At 45.4% G+C, this 25,181-nt stretch overlaps 1 protein-coding gene across 8 annotated transcripts in view; it reads left to right on the top strand.

The window, feature by feature from the left end:
* The first annotated feature begins 38 nt into the window (after positions 1–38).
* Positions 39–25,181, top strand: part of Adipoq (adiponectin, C1Q and collagen domain containing) — a 29,669-nt gene continuing 4,526 nt past the window's right edge. The window contains exons 1-4 of one of the 8 annotated variants that reach the window (XM_033762580.1): positions 39–94; positions 337–449; positions 4,480–4,557; positions 11,015–12,968. Coding sequence is in view for 2 of the 8 variants with exons in the window: in XM_010624156.3 (XP_010622458.1) it covers positions 18,486–18,594 (109 nt within the window). In the remaining 6 variants the exon portion in view is untranslated. Of the gene's footprint in view, positions 450–3,626; positions 3,694–4,479; positions 4,558–7,722; positions 7,897–9,602; positions 12,969–18,439; positions 18,595–19,211; positions 19,301–25,181 lie in introns of those variants that run through there. The other 7 variants (XM_033762581.1, XM_033762578.1, XM_010624160.2 and 4 more) reach the window with 7 other exon arrangements.

The following is a 25,181-nucleotide window of genomic DNA, read 5'->3' as shown; positions in this document are numbered from 1 at the left end:
GTTTCCCGCCAGTCGGGCCCGCGCAGAGCAGGGCGGGAACGGGGTGCGTCGTGCGTCACTTCCGACGCGCGCCGCGCTAGACAGCGGTCCTCCGGTGAGCTGTGTTGTGTAAACCTGAGCAGGCCCATACGCCTCAGGGTTTCCTTACCCTCCTGAGAGAACGTGCCACGTACCTGTACTAGTGTCTGCCAGTTGGGGAGAGCGAAGACCCTCTATGTACCTCAAATCTAATTCCCCCTTGAAATCTAGCACTGTGGGCGATGGATAAAGGGTGCAAGATTGATAATCATATTTAACCCCACCAGGGCTCATGCCACTTTTATCTTTCCCAAATAGATTAGCTCTGAATTTTCTTTAATCCTGTTGAAACCTGATCCTTCTCAAATCCTACCTTCTCCACCACCCGTGACGAATGACAAGCACCTAAGGCGGATCGGCATCTTCTTAGAGTGAGTGACTTAAATTTTGTTGGGCATAAATTCGATATCATATTCATTGTTAAAGTTACATATTTGTCTTCCATCAGATGATTATAGAAGCCCAAGCACTGTGGTAGGTCCTCGTGATTCACCAAGGAACAAGCTGAAAAATACCCATAAGTTGCTTTGTAGACTAGAAGTTTAAGACATTGTGATCTGTGTTATGCAGAGGAATTAGGGAACTGAGAATATACATCCCAGGCCTAACCTAATCAAGAGGTTAAAAAGATTAACTAAAAATGCTTTATCCTACATTTTAAGTTCCACAGGGCCTGGAAAATTCCCTCGATAGTATAGTATAATGTACACGGGTTACCTGTATCTGGTTACTAGTTTACATTATCCTAACTAAACTGTACACTTAATGTTTGTAAATTTTTTTGCATGTAAGTTATACCTCAATAAAGTTGATTAAACAAAGATCAGTGATAATAGACTGTCCATTGTTACCTGAATAAACACCACAACCACACAAAGGAAATACCGTCTTACAGATAAGAAAGCCAGGTATAAAGTGATATTTGTCCATTCTGGCTGTTGTAACAAAATGCCATGGACTGGGTGGCTTATAAACAGAGAAAATTTATTTCTTATAGTTCTGGAACTAAGACCAGGATCAAGGTGCTAGCAGACACAGTGGTAAGGGTCTGCTTTCTCATATGCAGCTGTCTTCTCACCCTTTCTTCACATGGTGGAACTAACTCCTCTGGCCTCATTTATAAAAAAAAATTTTTTTTTGAGACAGGTCTCACTGTGTCATTGAGACTGACCTGGAACTCACCATGTAGCCCAGGCTGGTCTCGAACTCAAGCGGTCCTCCTGCCTCAGCCTCCGGAGTGCTGGGATTACAGGTGTGCACCACCACACCTGGCTCTCATTTATAAATTTGTAATTTATTTATAATTCATTCATGAGGGCCCCACATTTATGACCTAATCACTTCTCAAACGCTCCAGCTCTATACCTTCACCTTTGGGGTTATTTCAACATGGGAATCTTGGAGTAACAAACATTTAGGCCACAGCAAAGGTCAATAGGAAATAAGTGGCAAAGCCAGGATTGACTCTAGAGCCAGGGTTTGTAATCAGTCACCAGGCAAGTTCATAGCTGTCCAAGAAGTGCCTTTCTGCTGATTAGGAGAAAGAGCTGACTAACTGTTTCAGCAATTGGTTAAAAATGAACACCAGCCTTCTCCGGGCATATTCAGCTCTTGATGGGATCAGAAGACTTAGAGATGAGAGCTTGGGCTGCCTTTCAACTTCCACCTGGCCCTCAGTTGACCTTTCCATTCTGCACACCACTATGTGCAGCACCCTAATCCAGGAAGTTCATACATTTCTGTGCACACCAAGCATTGTCTGCGTTACATACATGCGGGTACCTCTGTAATTTAAACAGGTGATAAGTTTGCAATCGCTTTTATTGTTTAAGTGAATATTCATTCTGTTTCTATCATTATTATGGGGGAGATTTATGAGGTTTTCACGAGGAATAGGGCTGTCAAAAGGTGAGTACAGCTTAGTGTGCTGCCCTTTGAAATAGATAATATGGAATGGTATCTGGATCACACCTTAAAGGGATACTAGGACAGGAAAACACTTGAGTGGGAAGTGAAAAGAGCTGTCAGAGTGGGCAGGCTTAGACAGTGGCTCGCAATACCATTTTAAAATCAGGAAGTGCACCTTCATCAAATGTGTCGCCTTCATTGCTGAGATACTTCCCCAGGTGCTGAGGGGTTTTTTTGGTACCGGCGATCAAACTCAGGTGCTTGTGTGCTTTTGAGGCAGGCTTGGTGCCACTGAGCAATATCTCAGACTCCTGCTGAGGGTTCTTGACTGAGTCTTTCTCTAGCAATTGTCCTCTGCCAAAAGGAGCCACTTTTCCCAAAGTTGCATTCCTCCCGGGAGCAGGTCACCTCCAAGGACTGGCCCCTTTGCCCTAAGGTGGCACAATCTTTATGGGTTATCTGAATTCCAGCTCTCTGTCGCACCTGCATCACAGTTCAGTTTCTTCTACCTAGTCCCTTTTCCTACATCCCTCTCTGGTGTTGTTTCTGAGACACACACACACACACACACACACACACACACACACACACTTTCATGCAGACCCGTTTCTTATGGGATTCAAGCCAGAAGTCTCAGAAAAGGCTTCACTGCTTTCCCAGTGTGCACGAGGCCCTGGCTTTCATCCCCAGCATGGAAACAGACAAACAAAAGGTTCAGAACTGGAGTTTGGAAACTGGATCCACCTGGCTGCCTGCTGGTACCGAGAACCCCATCACTGGTGGTAACAAAGCCCCTGGTCAGCTTTGGCAATTGCTAAAACTTTCACCAGTGACCAAACCGGAAAGGGATGCTGAAGGATGGAGCGCAACCAGGAGACGTGGAATCGTGGAAGTGTCAGGAAATAATTATAGGAAATTTGGAAGGGGATAATCATTTAGGGAAGGTGCCATTAATTCATTAATGATGTTGAAAGGGCAAAGATGACCACTGATCAATGTAAGATCAAAGATGAAAATCAAAGGGCCTCTTTGGCAGCATATAAAATTATTCACATATACTAAGAAGGGGAAAAAAATCTGAGCCAAAACTCTATATGAGCAGCAGAGATCCAGAGAAGGTTGGATTGTCACCGTAGCAAGTCTGCTATAGCAAGGTCAGGGCTCTGACTGGGAGAGCTGGGATGCTGAGACTTGAAATAGGGCCATCTGGGTTGATGCATTTGCTACTCTTAAATTTCTAGATTCCCCCTGAACATTGCTGGTCTAAAGAAACAGCCCATGCCTCCCTATTGAAGGCTGTCGTGCCTTTTGTAGGAAGAATGTAGACAACTGATGATGTGGAGGCTTCTATCTTGGAAACCAACACACATTTCTTCTCCCTACCCATTGGTTTACCCCTTTCTGACTCTGCCAATGCGGAAGGGGAGGGGAATCATCCACAAGTATGAACACAGGGAGATAGGAATCATGAGTCACACTCTGCAGTCTAGAGTCTGCCCACCACAGAATATGTGGAGCGCCCCTCTTGAGCAGCTGACAGAAGGGAAAAGGCTAAGCTTGGTTCATGGAGGCGGTGATTGGTACGTGGGTGCTAGATCCATAGTAAAAGGGCAGCTAAGGGAATATTCTTTTAATGGCAGCATCTGCTCATTCATTTTGTGAAGAGACAGAAGAGGCCTGAGGTGAAGGAAGACAGACAAAGAGGTGGTAAGTAGCTTGACCAGATGGTCAGGGATGTGATAAGGTAAATATTGGAATATTGGGGATCAAGGTGTCTGGAGAAGAGGCATAAGATCCAGGGCAGTGTGAATGGAGTGTGAACATCTCTGTAACAGATGGTAACCGCAGCAGAGGGGATTTCCCACGGGGCAGACACTCATCAACCACATGGATGACTTTTCCACTTGTCCTTCTGTCCTCGGCTGCCCTTGTGTTGGCACAGTCAGTCCATGAACAGAGTAGCCACGTGAGCAGAGAGGAAGGCTGTACACAAATCCATGGGCTGTTCTAGTCATTGCACCACGAGAAGTCCACCCTGCCGTGTACTGGAGTCAAAGCTGAGTACGCCTCTCCCTTCATGGCACCATCCCTTAGGGGGACCAACCAACCTTTTCCCCATGCAGAAAGAAAGCATCACTTGTTCTCCCAGAAATAAAGTTCTGCTCTCTACATTATTCTACAAATCCTTACTCCCTGGACTAGAGTAGTGCTTCTCCATGGGCAGTTTAGAGGCTCGTCACGTCCACTGATTGCCACGTCTCATTCAGACCTATTGGATCTGAATCAGAATCTCCAGGTTTGATTTCTGGGAACATGCATTGTGGTTAAGTGTTTTCTTGGTGTAAATGTTTTTGTCTGTTCCAGACAAACTTAATATCCCAGGCAATCAGTCCCCACTGACAAAGCTTAATCAACAACAACAGCAACAACAATAATAACTTTATTGGAGTGGTTTCTGCTCTCTCATACTCTTGTCCTTCCAACTTCCACCAGGTGAAGACTCAGCAGAAAGACCTTCACCAGAGTCTGGCACCTTGGTCTTGGATTTCCCAGCTGCCAGACTGTGACCCAGTAAGTTTCGTGTTTGTAAATTACCCAGCCTCATGTATTCTATTACAGCAGCACACAGAGACAGAGACGGTGGCGTTTCACTATTCTAACTAAATTTCTCCCAGAGAACAATCCAGTTTTTATGAGATGGGGAATGAAAATATAAATTGGACAGGAACACCCAAGTTGAAAAAATCACTTCCTATCAATAATTAAACCCACTATTCAATTACTCAGGCAAAGCCACATTTGCAGTGTCCCAGCGAGGCTGGCGTGATGCCTTACGTTGTGATGGGAATGAAAAGCATGGTGTTTAGTTAGGGATGAAGAGGAACATAGATGTATATCCAGAGAATCACATAGGCTCAGCTAGCACCGGGACGGGGACAATGGGCAGGACACAGCAGCTTGAGAAATCAAAGAGGGAGGTGGGCACTGGGGTTTGGGACAAACTTCATTTGTGGCATGACCTCCAATGCTTGTGGAGTGCTGTGGGGGAAGATCAGGACCACCACAAAAGGCAGCTTCCTAGGGGCACCCTGTGGGGGACACAAGGCCAAAGCCCAGTCCTGGCAGAAATCAAGGCCTCAGATTTTTTATCCTAGTAACTGGGCAACACCACTATTCACGTGGGCCATAAAAAGAGGTCTCGGGAATCTCTGCAGGTGGCAGAACTGTGCCTGAGCATCTTTTGATGATCTGGAGCCTGGCTTGAGAGATTCATGGATAGACGAGGAAGAAATAACATGGAGATGGGGAGTTGGCCGCGAATTCTAGGCTGAGGACTTTGCCTTGGGTGTTGTCCTAGGCAATGGGGAGTCACTGCAGGTCGGCTCAGGGTTGGAGGACACCTGAACAAAGGATGTGACCACTGTCCCCGGGATGTGTGAGTACCTTCTGCTCACATATGATTGAGCCGCTCTTGATTCTGTTTGCTCCACATGTGGGAGAATGGGAATTTGGTGGGGACATGAATAACACTTTGCTTGGGATGAACAGAGCTGGCTGTGGAAACTTGGTTGGACCCAGAGTCCAGGTGTGCTGGGGACCCAGAAGGATGGGTAGGAGAAGCAGGAAAGGATGCCAAGACCAGGCGAGCCAGGGAACCAGGGAACCTTTTCTGAATGTAAAAGACAGGGGCAACAGGAATCCTAAATATACAATGTAAATGCATAGTTATACTGTTTTATGGATAGTGGCTCAGTTCCTTTCATACTCGTTGACTGAAATACGCATATAAAATAAAAACTGGCTTCAATATGAGTCCTGATTTTTTTCCCTTTCCTCTTGAAGTAAATTTTTGTGTGAAACATGTAAAAATTGCTGGCTTGGGTAAACTATTTTTTTTTCTTTAAAAAATATCAAATTTTCTAATAGTTCATGTTGATAATTGATTTTTAAAAGCATATTACAAGGCATCTTTTTGTTTTTATGAGAAAGGCTCCAATCCCCTCTTGCTGATTATTGGTAACTCTGGCTCTTCTACACATCAGAGACACAAGCTTCAACTCTGGTTCATGGAATAAAACTTTGCAAAAGGTCAGGATCGAGTGTAGTAACCTAAATTAATCCCGAGACTCCTCCCTTCATGCAGTCTAGGTTGCAGGTTAGGCAGAAATTAGCCCTGTGGTTTAACTCCCACAAAGGAATTTGGATAAGTTAACTCATTATTCCTTAAATTTCCCCCACCCTCTTTGGATTGAACCTAAGGCCTCATGCTTACTACACAAGCACTCTACCAGCCTTTGGGGGGAAAAAGTTATCTTGAGACAGGGTCTTGCTAAATTGCCCAGGTGGGACTGGAATTCACAATCCTCCTGCCTCAGCCTCTCTCAGTGCTGGAGTACAGGTCTGTGCCTCCCAGACCTGCGTTATTAATTTGTGTTTAATTACTGTACAGAGTGGAGGTGACACCTCATTGTTTCCCTGCGAAGATTAAGTGAGATGTGCTGTAAGCCTCGCACCTGATTTAGAGCAAACTTTTGCTACCATCAGCACAATGAAATGGACCCCCATTCCTCCAAAGGGTCTGGACTCCCCACCCCAGGCAGGGCTGAGAGGTTTCCCTGAGGCATCTCCAGCTCTGCTAATCAAAAGGAACCTGATTATGCTCTGGAGATGATCCTAAAGTTTGTATATACAATATTTACTTGTCTTTTCCGTTAGACAAGAGAGAAAGCTAGAAGAAACCAAACAAAACCAGTGCCACCATTTAAAATCATTTGGAAGAAGTTAATGCCTCATCATCTCAAACGGTTCTCTTCTGCCATCTAGTGGACAGAGGAGGAAAAACCAGATTTAGAGCTAAATAAATTTATTTTTTTTCATCAGGGTCTGTAATTTACCAAAAAAAAGGGTTTCCTAGTTAATATCATTTAAACTTTCTACCAAATTAATTTATTAACCTTTCACTTATTAGCAATTCACTTAAATTTTTAAAGAAAACAACAATCCAGTATTGTACACATTAAGCACTAAAACCAAATTTCCAGACTCTTGCAAACTGTGAATTTCCCAAAGATCAGCTATGGAGAGAGAGTGACTGGTCTCATCATTAGGACCTTTCCGACTGACCTTTAGCGTTGACACGGTCCCTGTATCTTTAAATGTAGCGTTTTTCACGTTTATTTTGGCACACGGACGGGGGCACAGATCCGTGAGGGTGTTGGTCTCCTCAAAATACTGGCTGAAATCAGTGAAGGAACGAAACGGTTCCATTTATTTCTTTAAAAATGCACCAAAATTTCAGTTGCGAAGTAAGGAAGATAAAGAAGACGTTTTTTTTTTTTTTTGGTGCCTGGGATCAAATTCAGGACCTTGCGCTTGCGAGGCAGGTGGCGGCGCCACTGAGCCATTCCCCGGCCCATGGGAAGATGAATACTTAAAGATTGTGTGCTTGGATTAGCCCTTCGCCTCTGTATGCATCTGTGGGGGATGATCAAAATACACAGTGAATGCTGAAATTGAAAAACTTTATTACAGTAAAAAACATTGCCATTAACCCCCCTCGAGAAACTCCCCTCACTTTATTTATTTATTTAATGTGAGACGGGGTCTCGCTACGCAGTTCAGGCTGGCCTCGAACTCACCATGTAGCCCCGGGCCTTGAACTCGCCGAGCTCCTCCACCACTCCCAGCTCCCCCTCACTTTAAACACTCTTTCCCCACCCTTCTTGCCATCCTTAGCTGGCGGGGCGACCCTTCTTGGACTCTTTAAGTGACGCCGGCTCCCTGACCTGACTCGAGCTGCAGGGAAGACATCACTCTTATTTCGAGCGGGGACAAAGAGCAGGGATGCCGGCTCATCAGCTGCAGGACTTGGCCTGGAGACCACGACAGCCGGAAGGGGCTGCCAAGCAGGTGAAAGTGAACAGTTTGAGAGAAGAAGGCAAGGAAGGAGGCAGGTGGGGAGGACAGGAAGGGGAGGGCGAAGGCGAGGGTGAGGAGGTGGTCAAGCACAGGAGCAAGGCAAGTAGGACCCTGAGGGCCGCGTGGATCTTTCTTCTCTGTCGCAGTATCTCAGTGCTGCAAATGCGACCTGCAGCTCACAGATACCCCCAGCCCACCCTACAGCGCAGCGCGCAGCCAAGGGCCTGCCTGAGCAGTGTTAGAACAAAGGAGAGTCCAGAAGAGACACCATGGCTGTGTCCCCTGTGCGGTCCCGGACCCGCCCTTCCCCCCCAAGGCAGCTTCAGCCCTGAGTTCATCCCCACAGCGACCTGGGAAGGCAGCGAAGGAACAGGGACCTTCAGGGACAGCGCTGTGCTGCATGTGAGGGTCCCCTTACAGCTCCTCCTGGCCTGTTTCTGTTCCGCCACTGTCCCTCCCTCCTGTTCCTCCATCTTCCTCTCCTCCTCTCTGGATCCCTCTAGAAGGACCTGGCCTAACCCAGGAAGCCGAGGGCCTGGGCCTTCAGTGCAGCTGTCATCCCCCAGCCTTCTATGTCCCCTTGTCCCCATGCAGCAAGCTCGGCTATTTCCTGGGCACAGTAGCTCACAGGTGCCACAGCCCCTGAGTGCCTAGGTGGCTTATTTTGGGGGAGGATAGCTCCAAGTTAACTGCTGAGAGATTTGTATCTAGATTTGTTGGTTAAAACTCGATTTTAGTCTGGTGCTATGGCATACGCTTGTAATAAGAGCACTTGGGAGGCTGAGGCAGGAGGATTGCTCTAAGTTCAAGTCCAGCCTGAACTGCATAGCAAAACTCTGTCTCAAAAGAAAAAAAAAACTAAATAAAATAAAAGAGCATCTTTTATTTTTAATTTTCATTAATTATTACCTTTCATTTATGTTTAGCTATTTACTTTCCAGTTGTTTTAATTTTGTAGTTGGTTTTAAGGTTTTCTTTTTTTTTCTGGTACTGGGGTCTTTGCACTGAGCAACACCTTTAATCTGTATTCCCCCCATTTCTTTTTTTTTTTTCTTTTGAGATAGGGTACAGACTTGGGGACAGTTCTCTGGATTTCTTGGACTTGGCTTGAACTTCCGAATCTTCTGCCTCAGCCTCCCAGAATACTGGGTTTACAGACCCGTTCCACCAAGCCCAGCATGGAGTTTTTTTGTTTGCTTGTTTGTTTTTTTTTAGTTTGTTTTCAGCTACTTCAGTTAATTGTACTTATTTCATTTTGTATAGGCTTGGAATATTTTATTTACAGTCATTCATTATTAGATTTGGCATCTATTACTTTTCATAGTTACTCTATTTTCAGTTATTGTCATTTTGAGTTATTTCTGCCTTTGCTTTTGTCTATTTTTGATCTATGTAAGTGTTGGGTTACTTTGAGCTATTTTCTGGTATGCTTTGTTTTTAGTTTTTAATTTTTACATTTGTTTCGCTTGTGAATTATTTAGCATTGTCACTTAATTTTAAAGGTATTTCCAAACTTTTAAATGCTGCGAGTTTCTGATCTTCAGAAAGTGTCAGAGCTTTTCCCTCTTTCAACTTCTGAAGCTGGGCATGGGGGCACACGCCTATAATCCCAGCACTCGGGAGGCTGAGGCAAGAGGATTGTTGTGAGTTTGAGACCAGCCTGGACTACATAGTGAGTTCCAGATCAGTCTCAACTACATAGTGAGACCCTGTCTCAAAAAACCAAAACCAAAACTTCTGAGTTAACTTCAGAGTTACTCGTTCCTGTCCTTTGTCCTTTTACTTTGGGGTGTACTTATTTTCAGACCCGCTGTTCTAGGTTTGCAGTTGTTCCTCCATGTCTGCGAACCAATGGTTTGTGAACCCCTGGGGGTACAACTGTTGCAGACCCCAAATCTCTGTGTAACAGGGGCAGCATTGGCATTAGCTCTGCAGTCCTCCCAGACCCCTGGTCGTTTTCAGACTGGGTGCCGTGCCTCGCCCTGTGGAAATGCTACATTAACAGTTGTTACACTGTAATGTTCAGAGGGTGCATATGACAGAGGGAAAGACTGTGCACGGCAGGACAGATGTAATCTGAGAAAGAAACTCTGTCTGCTGTGGTTTGATTCCTCTGATGCACAGCGGTAGGCAGGGGTGAGAGACACTGAGGTCTGAGTGTGGCATCTGTTGGGGCGCACTCACTGGTGGGCATCATGGGCATCATGAGGTTTGTTTGTTTGTTCTTGGTACTGGGGATCAAACTCAGGACCTTGAGCTTTCGGGGCAGGCACGGCGCCACCGAGCATCCCCAGCCCTACAGATTGTTTTAACAGGTAATTAATATAGAGAATTGTTATCCAGCTACTAGAGAACTAAATATGTAAGACAGTGAGGTAAGGAGGAATCATGTGGATTTCAGTTGTAGGAGCAGCTACAAAGGGCAGAGGTTGGAATCCTCCCAACTCAGAAGCTGGAGGAGGCTGCAGCATGGGTTTGGGCTGTGGGGAGCGGGTGCTGTCCACACAGGTGGCTGGGGTGGGATCTGGGCTCTGGGGTCTGGAAGAGGATCCCGGAGGAGGAGGAGCAGGAGCTGGGCCCTCAGGTGCTGGGGTCTCTGACGGGGTGTGACGGGCTGGTTGTGGCAGACTGGACCCCAAACTGCGGCTGGGGCCCACGGAGGGCCTCGGCTGGAGACCGCTACTAGGGAAAAGCGGGCAGGAGGGCACGCGCGCCCCTCTCCTCCGCCAGCCTCTGCGGTGCTCAGAGGGACGTGCGGGCTGGCCGTAGAGTCCCTCAGTTCTAGAATCGGTTTCTTTGCAGTTGCTAGCGGCGGTGTGGCCTGAAGTCTAAACCGGATGTACAGTGAGGCCGAGTCTAGTCCCCGATTGTTTCTGGTCCAGCGAGACTCAAGTAAATCACTTTAGAATTTAAGAAAACAAAAATAAGGTGCCTCACTTTGTTCGACTAGGACGTGGATCAAAAGGGGGCAGGAAAGGCACGGACTGTCAGGGAACGGTTCCGCACTAGCGTGTGCTCCTCTTTGAGATTTTTCAGAACTCTAAACTTCAGTGTTGTCCCACCCACCCCCTCCTCCCAACTCCTTTCTAACAGTGGTGTTTCTTTCCAGATGGACACAGAATGCGTCTAAAAAAATTCAGAGCGTCGACGTCAGCAGAATGGCATCAAGTCCTCCCCAGTCCCTAAAATCGTTCTGGTGTCCGGGATGGCGAGGACACCTCACACAAGAGGTCCGAGTGGAGGGGAGCAGGGCAGGCACCCCGCTGGCCTGAAATGGCTGGAACGAGGGAGAGGTCGGTAGCTTTGGCTCTGGTTTTTACTGCTGTTCCACACAGGCTGGGATGTGTGGTTTGAACTTCCCCGCTGGCGCAGGAGAGAGAACGGGTACTGTTTCTTATGCCCAAATATGTGAAAGAGGGGTGTGGAGCTTGAATACCAGTCGTTGGTCCAACAGCAAAAATGGATCTCAGCTGGGTATAGTGGTTTGCACCACCTCCCAGGAAGCTGAGGCAAGAGGACGCCCGTAGTCCCCGAGTTCGAGAGCAGCCCGGGTAACACAGGGAGACTCAGAACAAACAACGATGAATCCGGACTTGATTGCAGTTGGTACTCAAATGCCAAAGTATCTTTCCTGAGTGACAGAGCATTCATATTTGTAGACTACAGCAGTTATTTGGGCAATGAAAGCAGCTCTCCCCAAAGTCTGTACGAAATATGTTCCTTCTATCTTCATCACTTTCTTTCTTTGTGAATTATTTTTTAATTCACACCATTCCCATGCGACCATAAGGGTGTTTATGTATTCACTCGTTCTGCACCTATTTCCCGAGCCCTGCCTCCTCCTAAGGAAGTCCTGGCCCCAGGGGGAGTCCAGGGAGGCAGGAAGATGGGAGAGAAGCTCTCAGTCCAGTGGGGGAGAGATACGTGGGAACAGATAATCACCGCACGGTGTGACAGTGACTCCAGGGGTAAAGAACACTTCCACTGCCTTCCGGATGTGGTCAGGGCAGGAGTGACATCTGAGCTGTGTCTTGCAGAGCCGAGGCCCCTCCAGGTGGAGAAGAAGGAGACCCTGCGCTGGGGGATCAGCTCGGGCTCAGGTACAAGGTGGGAAGGAGCCGTGTGCGGCGGGGAGAACGCAGGAACAGAGGCCTCTGAGCCACAGAGCTCGGAAAGGCACTGATACGCAGGTCCAGCCATGGCCTCAGCAGCTGTTGCCTCCTGTGGTCGTCACTGCACAGGTGCAGGTGTGTGTGTGGGGGGTGCCACCTCAGGCACTGGTTCTCTTCCTGTTCCCAACAATAACATTTCTGGACGGACAGCTTCGTGCCATCCTGGCTTTTCCTTTCTCCCAGGCACATTTGCACTTGTGCAGTGGCTGTGAGTCCCTCCCTCATTGGTTTTTATTCTTCCTTCTCGCACATCTGTAGGGAAGGAGGAAGGTTGAGAGAAGCCAGCAGTGACACGTAGGTGAGGCCAGCTGTGCTGGAGGAAGGAGCTGGTGGGAGCCCAAGAAACCCGCTGTGGTCTGGTGGAGCGGTTGTGGGCTCAGGGCGTGACCTCTCATGACCTCCTCCAGCTGCAGCCAGCAATCTTTGAATGAGTGTGGGTGCCGTTCCAAAGAGGGAATCTGTCGTAGATCTTCCCCGGGCTTGTGAATTGGGCCTTTAAAAGGCGTGCAGAGTCCTTTGCTGGATTAATGAGGGATATGCCTGCAAAGTCAAGAGAAAGCCTAGTCCTGGGTGATCTGTGATGATGAATCTTCTTACTCTTTCTGATATACACTGATATTCAGTCTTGACCCCGAGAGACTAAATTACTTAACAAGCTGAGTACATTAAAAATGTTTTTAGCTGAATTCTCTGCTCTGGTTTGTATGCCTCTCAAATTCATAGATTAATGTCCTACCCCCAGGTGCAGCTCTTGGGATGGGAATAGTGGCCTTATACAAGAGACCCCAATGTCCCTTTTGTTCTGTGAGGATTCAGACAAGTAGCTGCCACCTGTGACCCAGGAATCACTCACTGCTCACCTTGATCTTGGACTACCTGGTCTCCAGAACTGTAAGTAACAAATACCTGCTGTTTACAAGCTGCTGAGTTTATGTTACTTCATTAGGGCAACCCAAATGGACTAAGATGATCTTGCCAATCACAGCATATCCATACCTCTACAAGAATATGGCAGAACTTCAGACAGTTTTGCATCTTAGCCAACAGAGGATTCTTCAGGACTCTGGCCATTGGCCTTTAGAAAGCCACTTGAATCCTTTTAAACACATTTGACCATTGGATAGCCTGCCACTCAGTACAGAAGCACAACCCATAGTGTTCACTGCTGGGGTGCTGTCCCTACGCGCTCTGGGACACATCCCACTTTAGCTCAGAGGACATTGTGTTCTCTTCCCCAGGGGCCTGCCCACAGTGGCCACCCAGTAAACGTGTTGGTTATTGTGGTTCTAGTATATTTTTGTACCTTGGAGTCTTCATGCTAGGTGAGCAATCTCCAACTAAGCTATATCCCCTGCCCATGGTACATTCTTAATGCCCTTTGAATGTAAGAAAAAAATAAATAAAAGATGGCTGTTCTGTGGGAAAAAATTGTTGTCTTCTTTCCATTTGTTTAGAAAAGAAAAATGAGATGAAAGTCTTCTAAAAATTTTGGAAGAATTGTTCATACCCCCATGGTTTTTTAATATTGCCTGTTCTCTAGAGGAACTCAGATAACATGCTTGGGATAAAGTGGTTGGTCTAAAGGAAGCCCTGATTCTGTACATTTTGGCTTTCCAGATGCATACTAAACAGTAGCTGTGCATTAGGAAAAATTTAGAGAGAGAGAGAGGAAAAAAAAGAAATAATCTAAATCAACATTTCTAGAGTGGTTTTCAGAACCAGAAAAAGAATACAAGAGATCAGCAATTTTCTTCTTTACATTGTTCTGTAGGAAACAAAACAAAACAAAACAAAGACGTTTAAAGAAACAACAAACTTCTTCAGGTGCAGACAAATTGTATAGGAAAGAAGAAGCTTGCATACTTTTTTTTAAACATGTGATCACTGAGTTTTACCACAAGTCCCCCAGTATTTTTAACCCCATTATTTCCCAGTGCCTTTGACCGCAGAGCTCTCCATTGTGAAACGTCACACGCTCTGTGTAGTAGCAAGCTGCTGCACCAGAAAGACCCAATGATACAATGACTTAAACAATAATTTATTGCTGTTTCATGTGTTGTGCAGGAAGACTGATCCACCCAATTATTCAGAATCCCCAGCTTCTTCATTTGGGCTCTCCATCATCCTCTTGAACATTTTCTCTTTCTCTTTATGGTCACAACTGGGTACCAAGTAGGGAAAAGATTAAATGATCACATACGCAGAATTTCAGACTCGACCTGGAAGTGGAACACATCACCTACTCTCAGATTCACTGCTGAAAACTTAATCCCATTGTTACTGGATGGTGGGTCCTGGGGAAATTCTTTTCACGTTCTTGGTGTCCTGAACAACAACAACAAAAAAAACTGGACAAGACACACAGAAAGGTGGTGGTAAAAAAGGACTCTGCAGGGTGAGAGTGAATGGGTTAAAAGACTTACAGTGGCCCTGAGGATAAGGGAAAGGGGCTTTGTCTTTTCTTTCCTTTCTTTGAGATAGTGTTTTAATTACCTTTTCTCATTGCTGAGACAAAATACCCAACATCCAAAGTTAAAGGAGGACAAATTTATTTGGCTCACAATTTGTAGAGGTTTCAGTCCATAATCAGTTGGCTTCAAGGTAGGGCAGCATGAGTGATCCCTTTTCATGAATTATTGACTGAATTAGTATTTTCACTATTATTCATTTAATAGTATTTTATGTTGTCTGTACTCCACACGGCTCTGGGTTTTGGCAGTTGTGTGATGACGCATACCCACCATTATAATACTTCTCCTTGTTTATTTTAGCCATTCCATGCAGTGACATTTTATTGTGGCTTTAAATTGCATTTCCTTAAGTTGCTGATAACGTTGAACAACATTGCTTGTGCTTATTTTTCATTTGCATGCCTAAATTGGTAAAGTACGTGTTCCTGCGCCTTGCTGGTTTTCTAATTGGATTTTTTAACCATTTGTTTTTGAGAGTTCTTTATAAATCTAGATATGAATTCTTTGCAGCCTCTATGGCTTCTCCAGGCTGTGGATTGCCCCTTCCCATCCTCTCAGCAGGGTCTTTCACAGAGCCACAGTTTTAATTTTGATGCAATCTCGCCGATCAACTTTTCTCTAGTGGATCGTGTGTTTGGTGTCATGTGTAAGAACTCTGCTCCCGGCTCTAGTTCTCTGTGTTACTTTCCTAGGGTCGTCGTACCGAATCACCACAAATGGGATGACAAAATCCAGAGATTTATCTTCACCTCCCGCTGCAAGCATGACAGGCATTATTTTCACGTGTGCTGATTCCTGTCATGTCTCTCTAGGCAAAATAATTATGCATATTTTGGAGGTTTACTCCTTTTTTTCTAACAGCTTTGCCTCTTTCTGTGTAAAGTCTTCTATTTGTGGATGTTTTGGCCTTGGTAGTTTGTGCCTGTTGGTGCTCAGTACTACACCTGCCTTTTCCTACCTCTTTGTATTCCTGGAGCTGGATGCCTGGATTGACATAGCCTAGGCACCTTTATCAGTTGGGTTTCAGTTAGATTTTGTGCAACAAAAAGCATCTTTGCAAGATGGAAGTGGGGATAAAGCTGTTGAGTTTCAGGGAGAGTCCCTGGCAGTGACAGTGACTCCTGTGGGTAGCGGTGGAAGAGACGCTTGCATGCAGGACAGGCAGTGAGGGTGCACTGAAAGGTTTCAGCCTGGGTCACCATTTCCTGGTCTCTAAGCATCTCCACCTCCCTCCCTTGGTTTCTCCAAAATGACTGAAACATAAACTTTGGCTAATAGAACATTTTAGTGTCAGGAATGGTCCAAGGGTCTAACCCAAGGTATGAATCTAGGGTTGTTTATTGGAGTGGCTGGGCCCTGGCCCGGGAAGTGGGTTACAGTTAATCCACAGAGTACAATGGCAGAGGAGTTAGATGCCGTGCAATTGCAGCCATCTTTTTGTAAGAGATAAAGGCTTATTTTTAAAAAATATTTTTTTAGCATCCGGGATCAGAGCCTTGCACATACTAAGCAAGTGTCTGTCCTTGAGCTATATTCCCACGTCAAGACAAAGGCTCCGTTTCCTTCCTTGCCAGTTTCTAGGGATTGGAAGGATGGAGGGGAATACTTCAGGGTGGCTGACTTCGCCACTCCAGTTTTCAGTATTATTTTTCAAAATACGGTTGTTTAACTTACTTGTTTCAGTTAAAGCTACTTTTAAAAAGTCACATTAAAAAAAAAAAACACCTGATAAAGCTTAACCATACTTCAGGGAAACTGAGTCACTGGGCTTGTTGGGTCTGTATCTCAAATTTGATGCTCACCGCAGTTTGAACTATGGCCCTGGATCTCAGAGGAGAGGACTGCATGTAAATGATCCTTTTGTTCTAGCTGGTAACACTTCTGACCTGGGAGAAAGAGTGGCCTCCAGGCTTTCAGATGGAAGGTGTTGCAGTTACAGTCACTAAGCCAGCAGCTGCAGAATTGCTCTCTCCACTGGATGGCCTTTGTGGTGGGTGGCAGATTTCCCTGAGGCCTTACAAAATGACAAGCTTTCCCAGCGCTGCTGGCTGACAGCCAGTCCTGACTCAGTCTTGGTGTGATCTTGGGGCCAAAGTCACTTCGCCTTGTGTAATAGTTAAGAGCCTGCTGAAACCGGCTGCATTCCCACAAGGGCAGAGGCAAAGACTTTTCTGCCAACTCAAATTTACCCTGAAGCATGGACGTGAATCTTCAGGGTTCATAGTCTACCAGGAGGGGTGAAAGACATGAGATATTAGAAAACATGGATGTGGTAGTCCGATTTAGGTTCACATCTTGGGTCTGTACCTTGAACAAGTCACTCATCCTCTGAGAACTCTGGGTTCTTTGTTTGTAGAGTGGGAGATATCACAGCTATCTCTAAGGAAGACTGAGTATGCTCATTCATTGACTCACTGACCCAAATGGTTGCTGTTATTTATCTTGTACCAGGTCCTGTTTTAGCAGGTAGGGGGTAAACCCTTGAATAGACAAAGCTCCTGCTCTGCATTCTAACAAGAAGCAAGAGGTAGTAACGCAAACCAAAATTAAATGAGAAAATGCAACAATAAAAAATAAAACAGTGGAGGGTCGTGATTTAGCTCACTAGCACCCCTGCCTTGCAAGTGTAAGGTCCTGAGTTTGATCCCTGATACCAAAAACCCCCAAAACAAAACAAAACAAACAACCAAAAAGAACAGCAGCAGCAACAACAAAAAGAAAACAGTGGTGTAACTGACAGTTGCTGTAGTTTCTCTTTGGTACAGTCTGCCTGCTAAACTACACGTAGCTTCATCTCTGTGGCACTCTACCTAAGGCAGTGGCCCTTGTAAGGACTTCATGTCTCCAATCTTTCCAGCTTATTATGAATTCTCTAGAAATATTTGCATATTAGCAGAAGGTCCAGATTACAGACCAAATTTTTGCTTCCTTTACTGGTGGACACTTACTTAGGCTCTGTGCCTCTGTCTGGGACTATTCTGTTTCTGAACATCTTGTTAAATTTGCTGCTGGCACCCAAGGCTCCCCACTAGAGTTATCAGAATGTGTATCTTGCACGAACTGGCCCTGATCCTGGCCTTTAAAAATAAATCATGGATTTGCCCAGAGAGCCATAGGTGTTGAATGTTGTTATTTGCAAGCCTGAGCCTTCTAGAAACACCTAAGTGGGTATTCCAGCAGTCCACAGCTGGGCTCCCCAGTAGGCACACTGGAGGTACAGGCAAAATGGGGCTTGCTCTCTCTGTCTCTCTCTTCACACACACACACACACACGCACACACACACACACACGCACACACACACACTCACACACATTTTAAAACTTTGTCCTGAGATTTGCAGCCAGAAAAATTCAAAAGATAGTGTCCCAATATCAAACTTTATGTAAGCTTTTTGTTCTCTTGGACTTGAATTACCTAAAAGCCCTAAGATTTTAGAACTTGGGCTCTCACATCCCCACACTTAAGCTCTCAGTTATACACAAGGTTTTTCCTAGATCACATATCCAGGCCGGAGAGCAGAGGTTGCTTTCCATTTCTTCCCCTGGTGCAAGCCTTTGGGTTGCTCTCCCCGCTGAAATACAGAATCGTGCTGAACGGGCAGGAGCGAGTCGGATGGGATCAGCAGTGTCCCTGATTTACGAGTGCAAATGTGTGGGAAAAGAGGTCTCTTTGGTCCCTGAGCGAACTCAGATGTATCTGGGGACAAATATCTCGCTTTCCCATTGTAGTCTTTAACCTTGCACAGTCTTCTGTTGCTGTGGGAAACAGGAAAAAATAGAGGCCAGGGTCTGGGAACATGAGTGCTTTGACTGAAGCTCCACTTGGCTCCCCAAACCCAAGCTGGGTTGCACCATGTTCCCTGGGGTGGAGACCCAAGACAGCTGCCAGGGGCAAGATGCCTGCCCATTGGTTTCTGGACCTCACTGGGCTGGCCAATGGGAAAGGTGGGGGCTGCCTGCCCCCAAGAGTACCAGGCTGCTGAGTCTGGGACCTCTCCTCACTTCCATCCGACTGAAGCCAGTCAGTCTGACTCCCTAATAGAAGGTAAGAGCAGTTCCAAGTTCCAGCCTGGGAGTGGGTGGCTGTCCATCCCTGCTTTGGGATATGCCCAGGTTTTCCTATCTGTAGCAGAATGGGAAAAATGCAAGTGAAGCCAGTTAGACATTGGGTTTCCTCCTCAATTCTCCAGAGGTCCAAGAGTCAAAGAATTATCCCTTCTGGTCACAATGCCTAGGTTCTTCCTGAATTTTGCCAAGCTTACCTGGTGGCAGGATACCCACAGAGAAAAAGGCTGGAGTCAGCCAGATGGGAGGGCTCATCCACGGACGGAGTCCAGCTAGAGGGAAAGGGATAAATTGCTTCTTAGTTTGACCAGAGAGGGCAAAAGGAGGCAGCTGGGGAAAAGCCAAAGTGTAATCGTAGAATTGAGTTTAGAATCCAGCTCTATCAACTCAGTAAATATGTATTAAGAGGATGCTATGGGCTGCACGCTGGGCTTGTGAGATACAAATGTGAATGTAACGTTGTAGATTTGGGGATATCTGTGGGAATGGGGATGTTTTACAGGATGATCAAGGGGTTCAAGTCAGACAAAGAGAAGACGCTAGCGTATAGAGGGAACTTATAGAAAAACCTTAGTTTTGAATGATATTTTTTTACAGAAGCATTGGTTTTTGTCAAGCCCAGTGCCACCTGTCCCGGTGAAGCTGAATGTGTGGCTTCCTGGTGGTTTCCAGCTGTAGACACACAGGTCAGAGTGGGAGGGGGGTCAGCCCCTCGCGTTGGAGGACTTGGGTCCCTGGTCTGGAAAGGTTCTGGTTTTTGCATCAAGCCTTACAAGGGGCCCAGCCACTTCACTCTGAGGAGCCACATTAGGGAGTAGGCTGGTCCTGTCTGACTAGTTTGGGGAGCAAAGGTTCACTCTGTGTTAGTAAGAATAAGTGCGGAGGAGCGTGGTGGAGCCAGCTGGGCTCTTACAGCAGAGCAGCAGAAAGCAAGCGCTGCTGCTTAGCCAGCAGACCCTGTAGCTGCCCTTCCCTACATCCCGAGGGGTCTTACGGACCTGCTCCTTGTCCTTTTTAAGGTGGCCGTGGGGACAAACTTTCTACCTGCTCCTTGTCAGGCCGGTGGTCTCGGGCATTTGGCCGAAGTGGGGAAGTGATGTCTTTGGGAGAGCGGAAACTTCCGGTCAGGAACTCCTTCAGACAGAGAGACATCCAAAAAAGAGAACACACGGAGGAAAGCTCTGCCTGTCCAGCTCTGTGGGAGCACCAGCCTGTGTGTGTGTGTGTGTGCGTGCGTACGTGTGGGGAGTGTGTGTACATATGTGTGTTGGGAGTGGGAATACCCACAGCTCTCCCAAGGCTGAGCGAAAGCTTTCAGAAAATCCTTCCAAGAGCCGGACAGAACTGAGTCATTTCCCAATTCTGCCATTTACCTTTAGGTTTCACCCTGTGAAACTGCCATGATGCTACCATTTTGATTTTCAAAATGGCAATTTTGTATCATTTGACAACATAGTTGCATGGTCTTAGGCCAGACTTCTGTGAGTCTCTGGCTGTTCTTTACAGACAGACAAGGCAAAAGCGGAGGCATGGGCAAATTATGCAAATTATGCTCCTAACGGTACTCACTACTTTCCAAGTGCCCTCATGTTTCTCATTTAACACGATCCCCCTGAGCAGGTCAGAAAGCCGAGTCCAAGGAGCTCTGTGTAATCATGTTAGAGGTGGCGATGGAAGACTAAAGACTTGGAAGTCAGAGCAAGACCCTCTCTGAGACCAGTTCTTCAGTCTCTCAATTTCCTCATCTCTAAGATGTGGGTCCTCTTCCTTACCTTCTGCCTTCCCATTATAAAAGCAGGGCAGTGATGGGTTAATTTCTGGGATCCCTTTGGCTCCAGCATTTGAATATTGACTGTGTTTTTTTCTTGCTGGAGGAGTCGGCACCAAGTTTGGTGAACTCTTTCTGGCGCACAGCTCTGTCTCTTGCTGGTCCCGGAGGGGATCCAAGTCTTACATTTCACAAGATTCTGTTGTTTATATTGAAATTCTAGCAGGACAAAGTGGAATTTCTCATACTTTTAAACTTGAAAATGAGCGATCATATGGTGGCCCCTCGGGATCACAGGAACATCATGACCACGCCCTCATATAATTTAAAAAGGGAACAAACCATGCTTGTGTGGGGTTTTCCAGGAAGGCCAGTGTGGTGATTTCATTTCAGATCATACCACCCCCTTCTTTTATTTGTTATGCTTGAGCAGAAATGACAGAACCTCTCTGGCCCTTGGGGTTTTCCTGTGGCAGTTGGGTTGTACTTCCTGGTAGCATGTGTGGGTGAAACGAGATGAAAAGGATGGTGTACACAGAGTCCTGGTCCGCAGCAGATAGTCCTGAACTATTTGTTTGCTTTTCTTCTCTCACTTTCATGTAGGGTACTTTACAAGTGTATGAAATACGGCTTTATATTTTCTACCGACCAGTTCTCACAGTAATATTGTAAAATAGGTGAGGCAGGAATTAATATCCCACATTCATAGGCAAAGAGCATAAGGTCAGAGAGGGGGACGGTGGCAGTTATGTTACCAGGAGAGGGCCATGGAGCTTAGCAGAAGCCAGGTCACTTGTCCATAAGCTGTAGGCTTTTAATGTTATTTTCTCTCCTAATCCCTGTCCTATGGGAGTAAAACTGAGAGGCAGGGTGTGTGACTACAATGCTCCTGTCTTGGGTTATGTTGAAAGGTCTGTTATTGGGCCCTGAATAATCAGAGTTTGACTTCCATCTCCTCTATCTTCAGCTCTGAGGTCTTGAAAACAATCCTTTAGCCTCTCTCATCTTTCCTTTCCTCACCCTTAAAATGGATACGGTCATACCAACATTTATTGATCAGTGATGCTTGATAGAGACAACATTCTACACATTATAGCATTTAATTGCCCAATAAACATGTAGGACTAAAACATGTTAAAAGAACAAGTTATGTGCACTAAGTACTGTATTAAGATCACAGAGTTGTGCTCTTTACTGCACCCGCAGTGCCTCTCAAAATAGTTGGAAGAATTAAATGAGGTATTAAGTGAAGTGAGGACTTTGTAAATATCATTCTACAAAGGTAAAAATTATAAGACATTAGCTCCACGATTCATGTAAATTATAGGCCTGATTGGGTCTTATATGTCTCTTACAATCCTCAACTTCATTTAATAGTATTTTTCCCTGCAGAATCACAAGGTCTTTCCAAGTCAAAGCGTAACGATTTCTATATCTGAAGAGAGAACAGAAATGGTTCTGAAATAAATTGCTTTTGAAAACCAGGCGCTTCTGCACTGAACTTCAGTTGTTGTCAGTCACTGAGTCCCCCTGTAGAGTCAGGTTAGAATGCAGCCTTCTTCTTCAGCCCGAACCTGCTCATAGCATCGGAGACTTCTCAGGATGGTGTGCTCTCACCCCTCCCCTCTTCTCAGGCTCTCTACCTCCTGCCACCCTCGTGGAACCCAGACTGACTGCCTGCCTGTTATGGGAGAAAACTCCATAGCACAGAAGTTGAGGGCAGAAGGTATTTCTTCAGTGTAGGGGGAAGAGGATCTCAGTATTTGACAGAAGGAGAGGAACCAGAGGACTGTAGAGATTTCTTCCTTTGTCTTCTCTCCAAGCCTTGAGGGGGTAACCCCCAATCACCCTTTATCTTTAGGGCCCTCCTTAGGGGCCTCCATGGTGCACACATTCTGTATTCGCTCCTCCCATCTCCTTATGGAAGAGAACAGAACCTCTCAGATTTATTTCTTCATCCTCATTTCTGGGGAAAACAAGGATAGAACCAAAGTTCTTCTGAGTTTTATTGCTAAAACTAAGGAAAAAGGACAGAGATGACACATAGTGGGAAAGTTTAATGACACGTGAAATCTCATGTCTTAGAATAAGCACTCACCCTACAGAAAGAGAGTCTCTGTCCTCTCCATCTGGGCTTCTGGTCCAACTCATCTCTTTCTTCTCTTGGAACTAGCCAAGCCTAGGCTTCACCTCAGTTTTAATTCCAGCAGCTACTGAAAATCCTTCAAATTCGGTAGAGGGCGACAAAGGTACACACAGATGATCAGAGCGAGTTGGGAGCTGAACCTCCGGATCCCGAGGCTACAGTCTTTGTCCCTATTTTCCTCCTCCCTGTCTGCCAATTTCACTCTCAATTCTTACTTTACTTATGAGATTACACTACAACTGGATATTTGATAAATAAAGTCCATAGGGATTACAGTGTTTAAACAGCTGATCTTCAAATGGGGAAAAATCATTTGAGTACTTCAGGTCACAGGTTGTCATAATAAAAAATATCAGAGATGGAGTAAAGAGTGAAAACGTAAATATTTCAAATGATAGGAGAAGTAGAAGAAAATAGAATATTCGCCAAGTCCTAGCCTGTGTTAAGGACTGCTTGACAGCTGGACAAAGAAAAATACCAAGAGAGTTGGATGTATAAAAACTAGAACTTCTGTATATATAAAATCAAGATAAATGAATAAAATGGCAATCTACACAGTAGAGATTACAATTATAATATATCACACAACTTCATTTAAAAAACTCATTATGGGGCCGGGCATGGTGGCGCACGCCTGTAACCCCAGCACTCAGGAGGCCGAGACAGAGGGATTGCTATGAGTTCGAGACCAGCCTGGGCTACGTAGTGAGTTCCAGGTCAGTCTCAACTACATGGTGAGACCCTGTCTCAAAAAATATTATGTTCTTCACAAATTGGATAACAACAACAACAAATAACCACACACAGAGATATGAAAAAGTGAATTAAATTAAGAAATAAGCCTTTAATTAAATGTACAACTGATAATGGCTGAATAATGCAAACTATAGCAGTGAGGTGACATTTCTTTTGCTCACCAAGCTAGCAGCAACACAGTATTTTTGTGATAATATCTAAAGCCGGTCAAGGTGCTTCAGATAAGCCCCACCCATCTGTTGGCCTTAACAGGGACTGGACTCAGGACTGGCACTTGGGAGGCAGGTGCAGTGCCACTGAGCTAAATCCCTGGGCCCCATAGGCCCTTTTGTACACACACTAACGTGCTATTGCATGGTAGCATATGGTAGCACAACAGAGTGTGCTATGGAAAGGTGTACTGAGAGACTTCAAAATGTTCATACTCTGCCAGGCATGGTGGGGTATAGAGGCCAGCCTGGACTACATAGTGAGACCCTGTCTCTTGAAACAAACAAACAAAAATTCATACTCTTTTGTTTCCATATTTTACTTCTGTGAATATATCATAATGGAATAACAATTTTTTAAAATCTACCTGTTTTGGGTACTGGGGATCGAACTCAGGGCCTTGTGTGGTGTTGCTGTGCTAAATCCCTGGCCCCTGGAATAATAATTATATAAAAGCTATATACCTAAGGATGATTAAAATATAATTTAAAAATTAATATATAAGATATTTTGTTACAGAATATAAAATAATATTTTAAAGTGGAAATAAGCTAAAATTTCAACAAAATAGAATTGGTCAAGTATATTTTGACTATGTCCACTTGAGGAACTAGCATACAGATACTTCAAATGATGGTTATAAAATCTAGGAAACCATGAAACAAAAATAGAGGAGTAAATTTCTATGTGAGATATGATTTCTGCTATGGTTAAAAATAGAGAAATTCTTATGGTTAAGAATTGCTTTCTTCGCTGTGGTTTCCAAAAAAGCTTATATAACTATTACACAAACACAAGTACACACAATGTTATGCACGCACATAGAAGACATAGGTGAAAGAGGAAAGATCGGTTGCGTCACACTTATGGGGCAGCACAGAGCCCCCCCTGCTAACGGGGCATACAATGGGGTTCCAGATGTCATGTACATCTTCAAGGACAGATTGCCAATCAGAATTTTTCCTACATCTTTGTCAGAGGAGCAGATTTGTCCTAAAATATGTTTAATTTTGGAGGCTTCATGCAATCTAGAAAAACAACTTGATGAAAAGTAGTGAGGTTTTGGGGTAAAATAACACACACTGAGTGTGTGTCAGTTAATGTCAGATTCTTATAAGTAACCACACCACAGAGGGAGGGCCTTGGGATGCCTCTGATGCAGGATTTTAGGACCTATTTCCTTCTTTGTGGTGCTGGCTCCCAATTTCTTGTTGACAGAAGCACAGATAGACTAAGATGCCTACAATCAGATGTGATCATCCTAAGATCAGAGCGGAATCTAGGAGAGGACCCGAGGCCTAATGCCCGGGTGTGTCCCTCTCCTGAGAAGCATTGGGGATAGATGTTCTGGACACTGGAGTCTTTGACCACCGATCCACTTGTGCTCCTTTCTAGGGCTCTCAGAATGTATATTTCAAATACATCCCATCCTCCCTCTTTTCTTTCCTCTTTATTCTTCCTTTTCCTTTCATTTATCTTCCTCTTCTTTCCTCTTTCCTGCCTTCTCGATTTTATTTGGCTTGTTCTTTTTTCACTGCAGACAGACTTATGGAGAACGTGCTTTGGGCTAGTACCATGCTGGGCTTGCCCTCTGGTGCGTGCTGTCGACTGGGGAAATAGGTGAGCAGTGTAGGCGTTACAGTCGAGTGTAAGAGAGGAGATAAAAGAGGTAAGTCAGGGAACCAGG

The sequence above is a fragment of the Fukomys damarensis genome, unplaced genomic scaffold (genome assembly GCF_012274545.1).
Source record: "Fukomys damarensis isolate Sample0158 unplaced genomic scaffold, DMR_v1.0_HiC HiC_scaffold_12, whole genome shotgun sequence".
Taxonomy (NCBI): Eukaryota; Metazoa; Chordata; class Mammalia; order Rodentia; family Bathyergidae; genus Fukomys; species Fukomys damarensis.
Note: the sequence above shows the minus strand (reverse complement) of the source record. Positions and strands in the feature narration are given on the sequence as shown.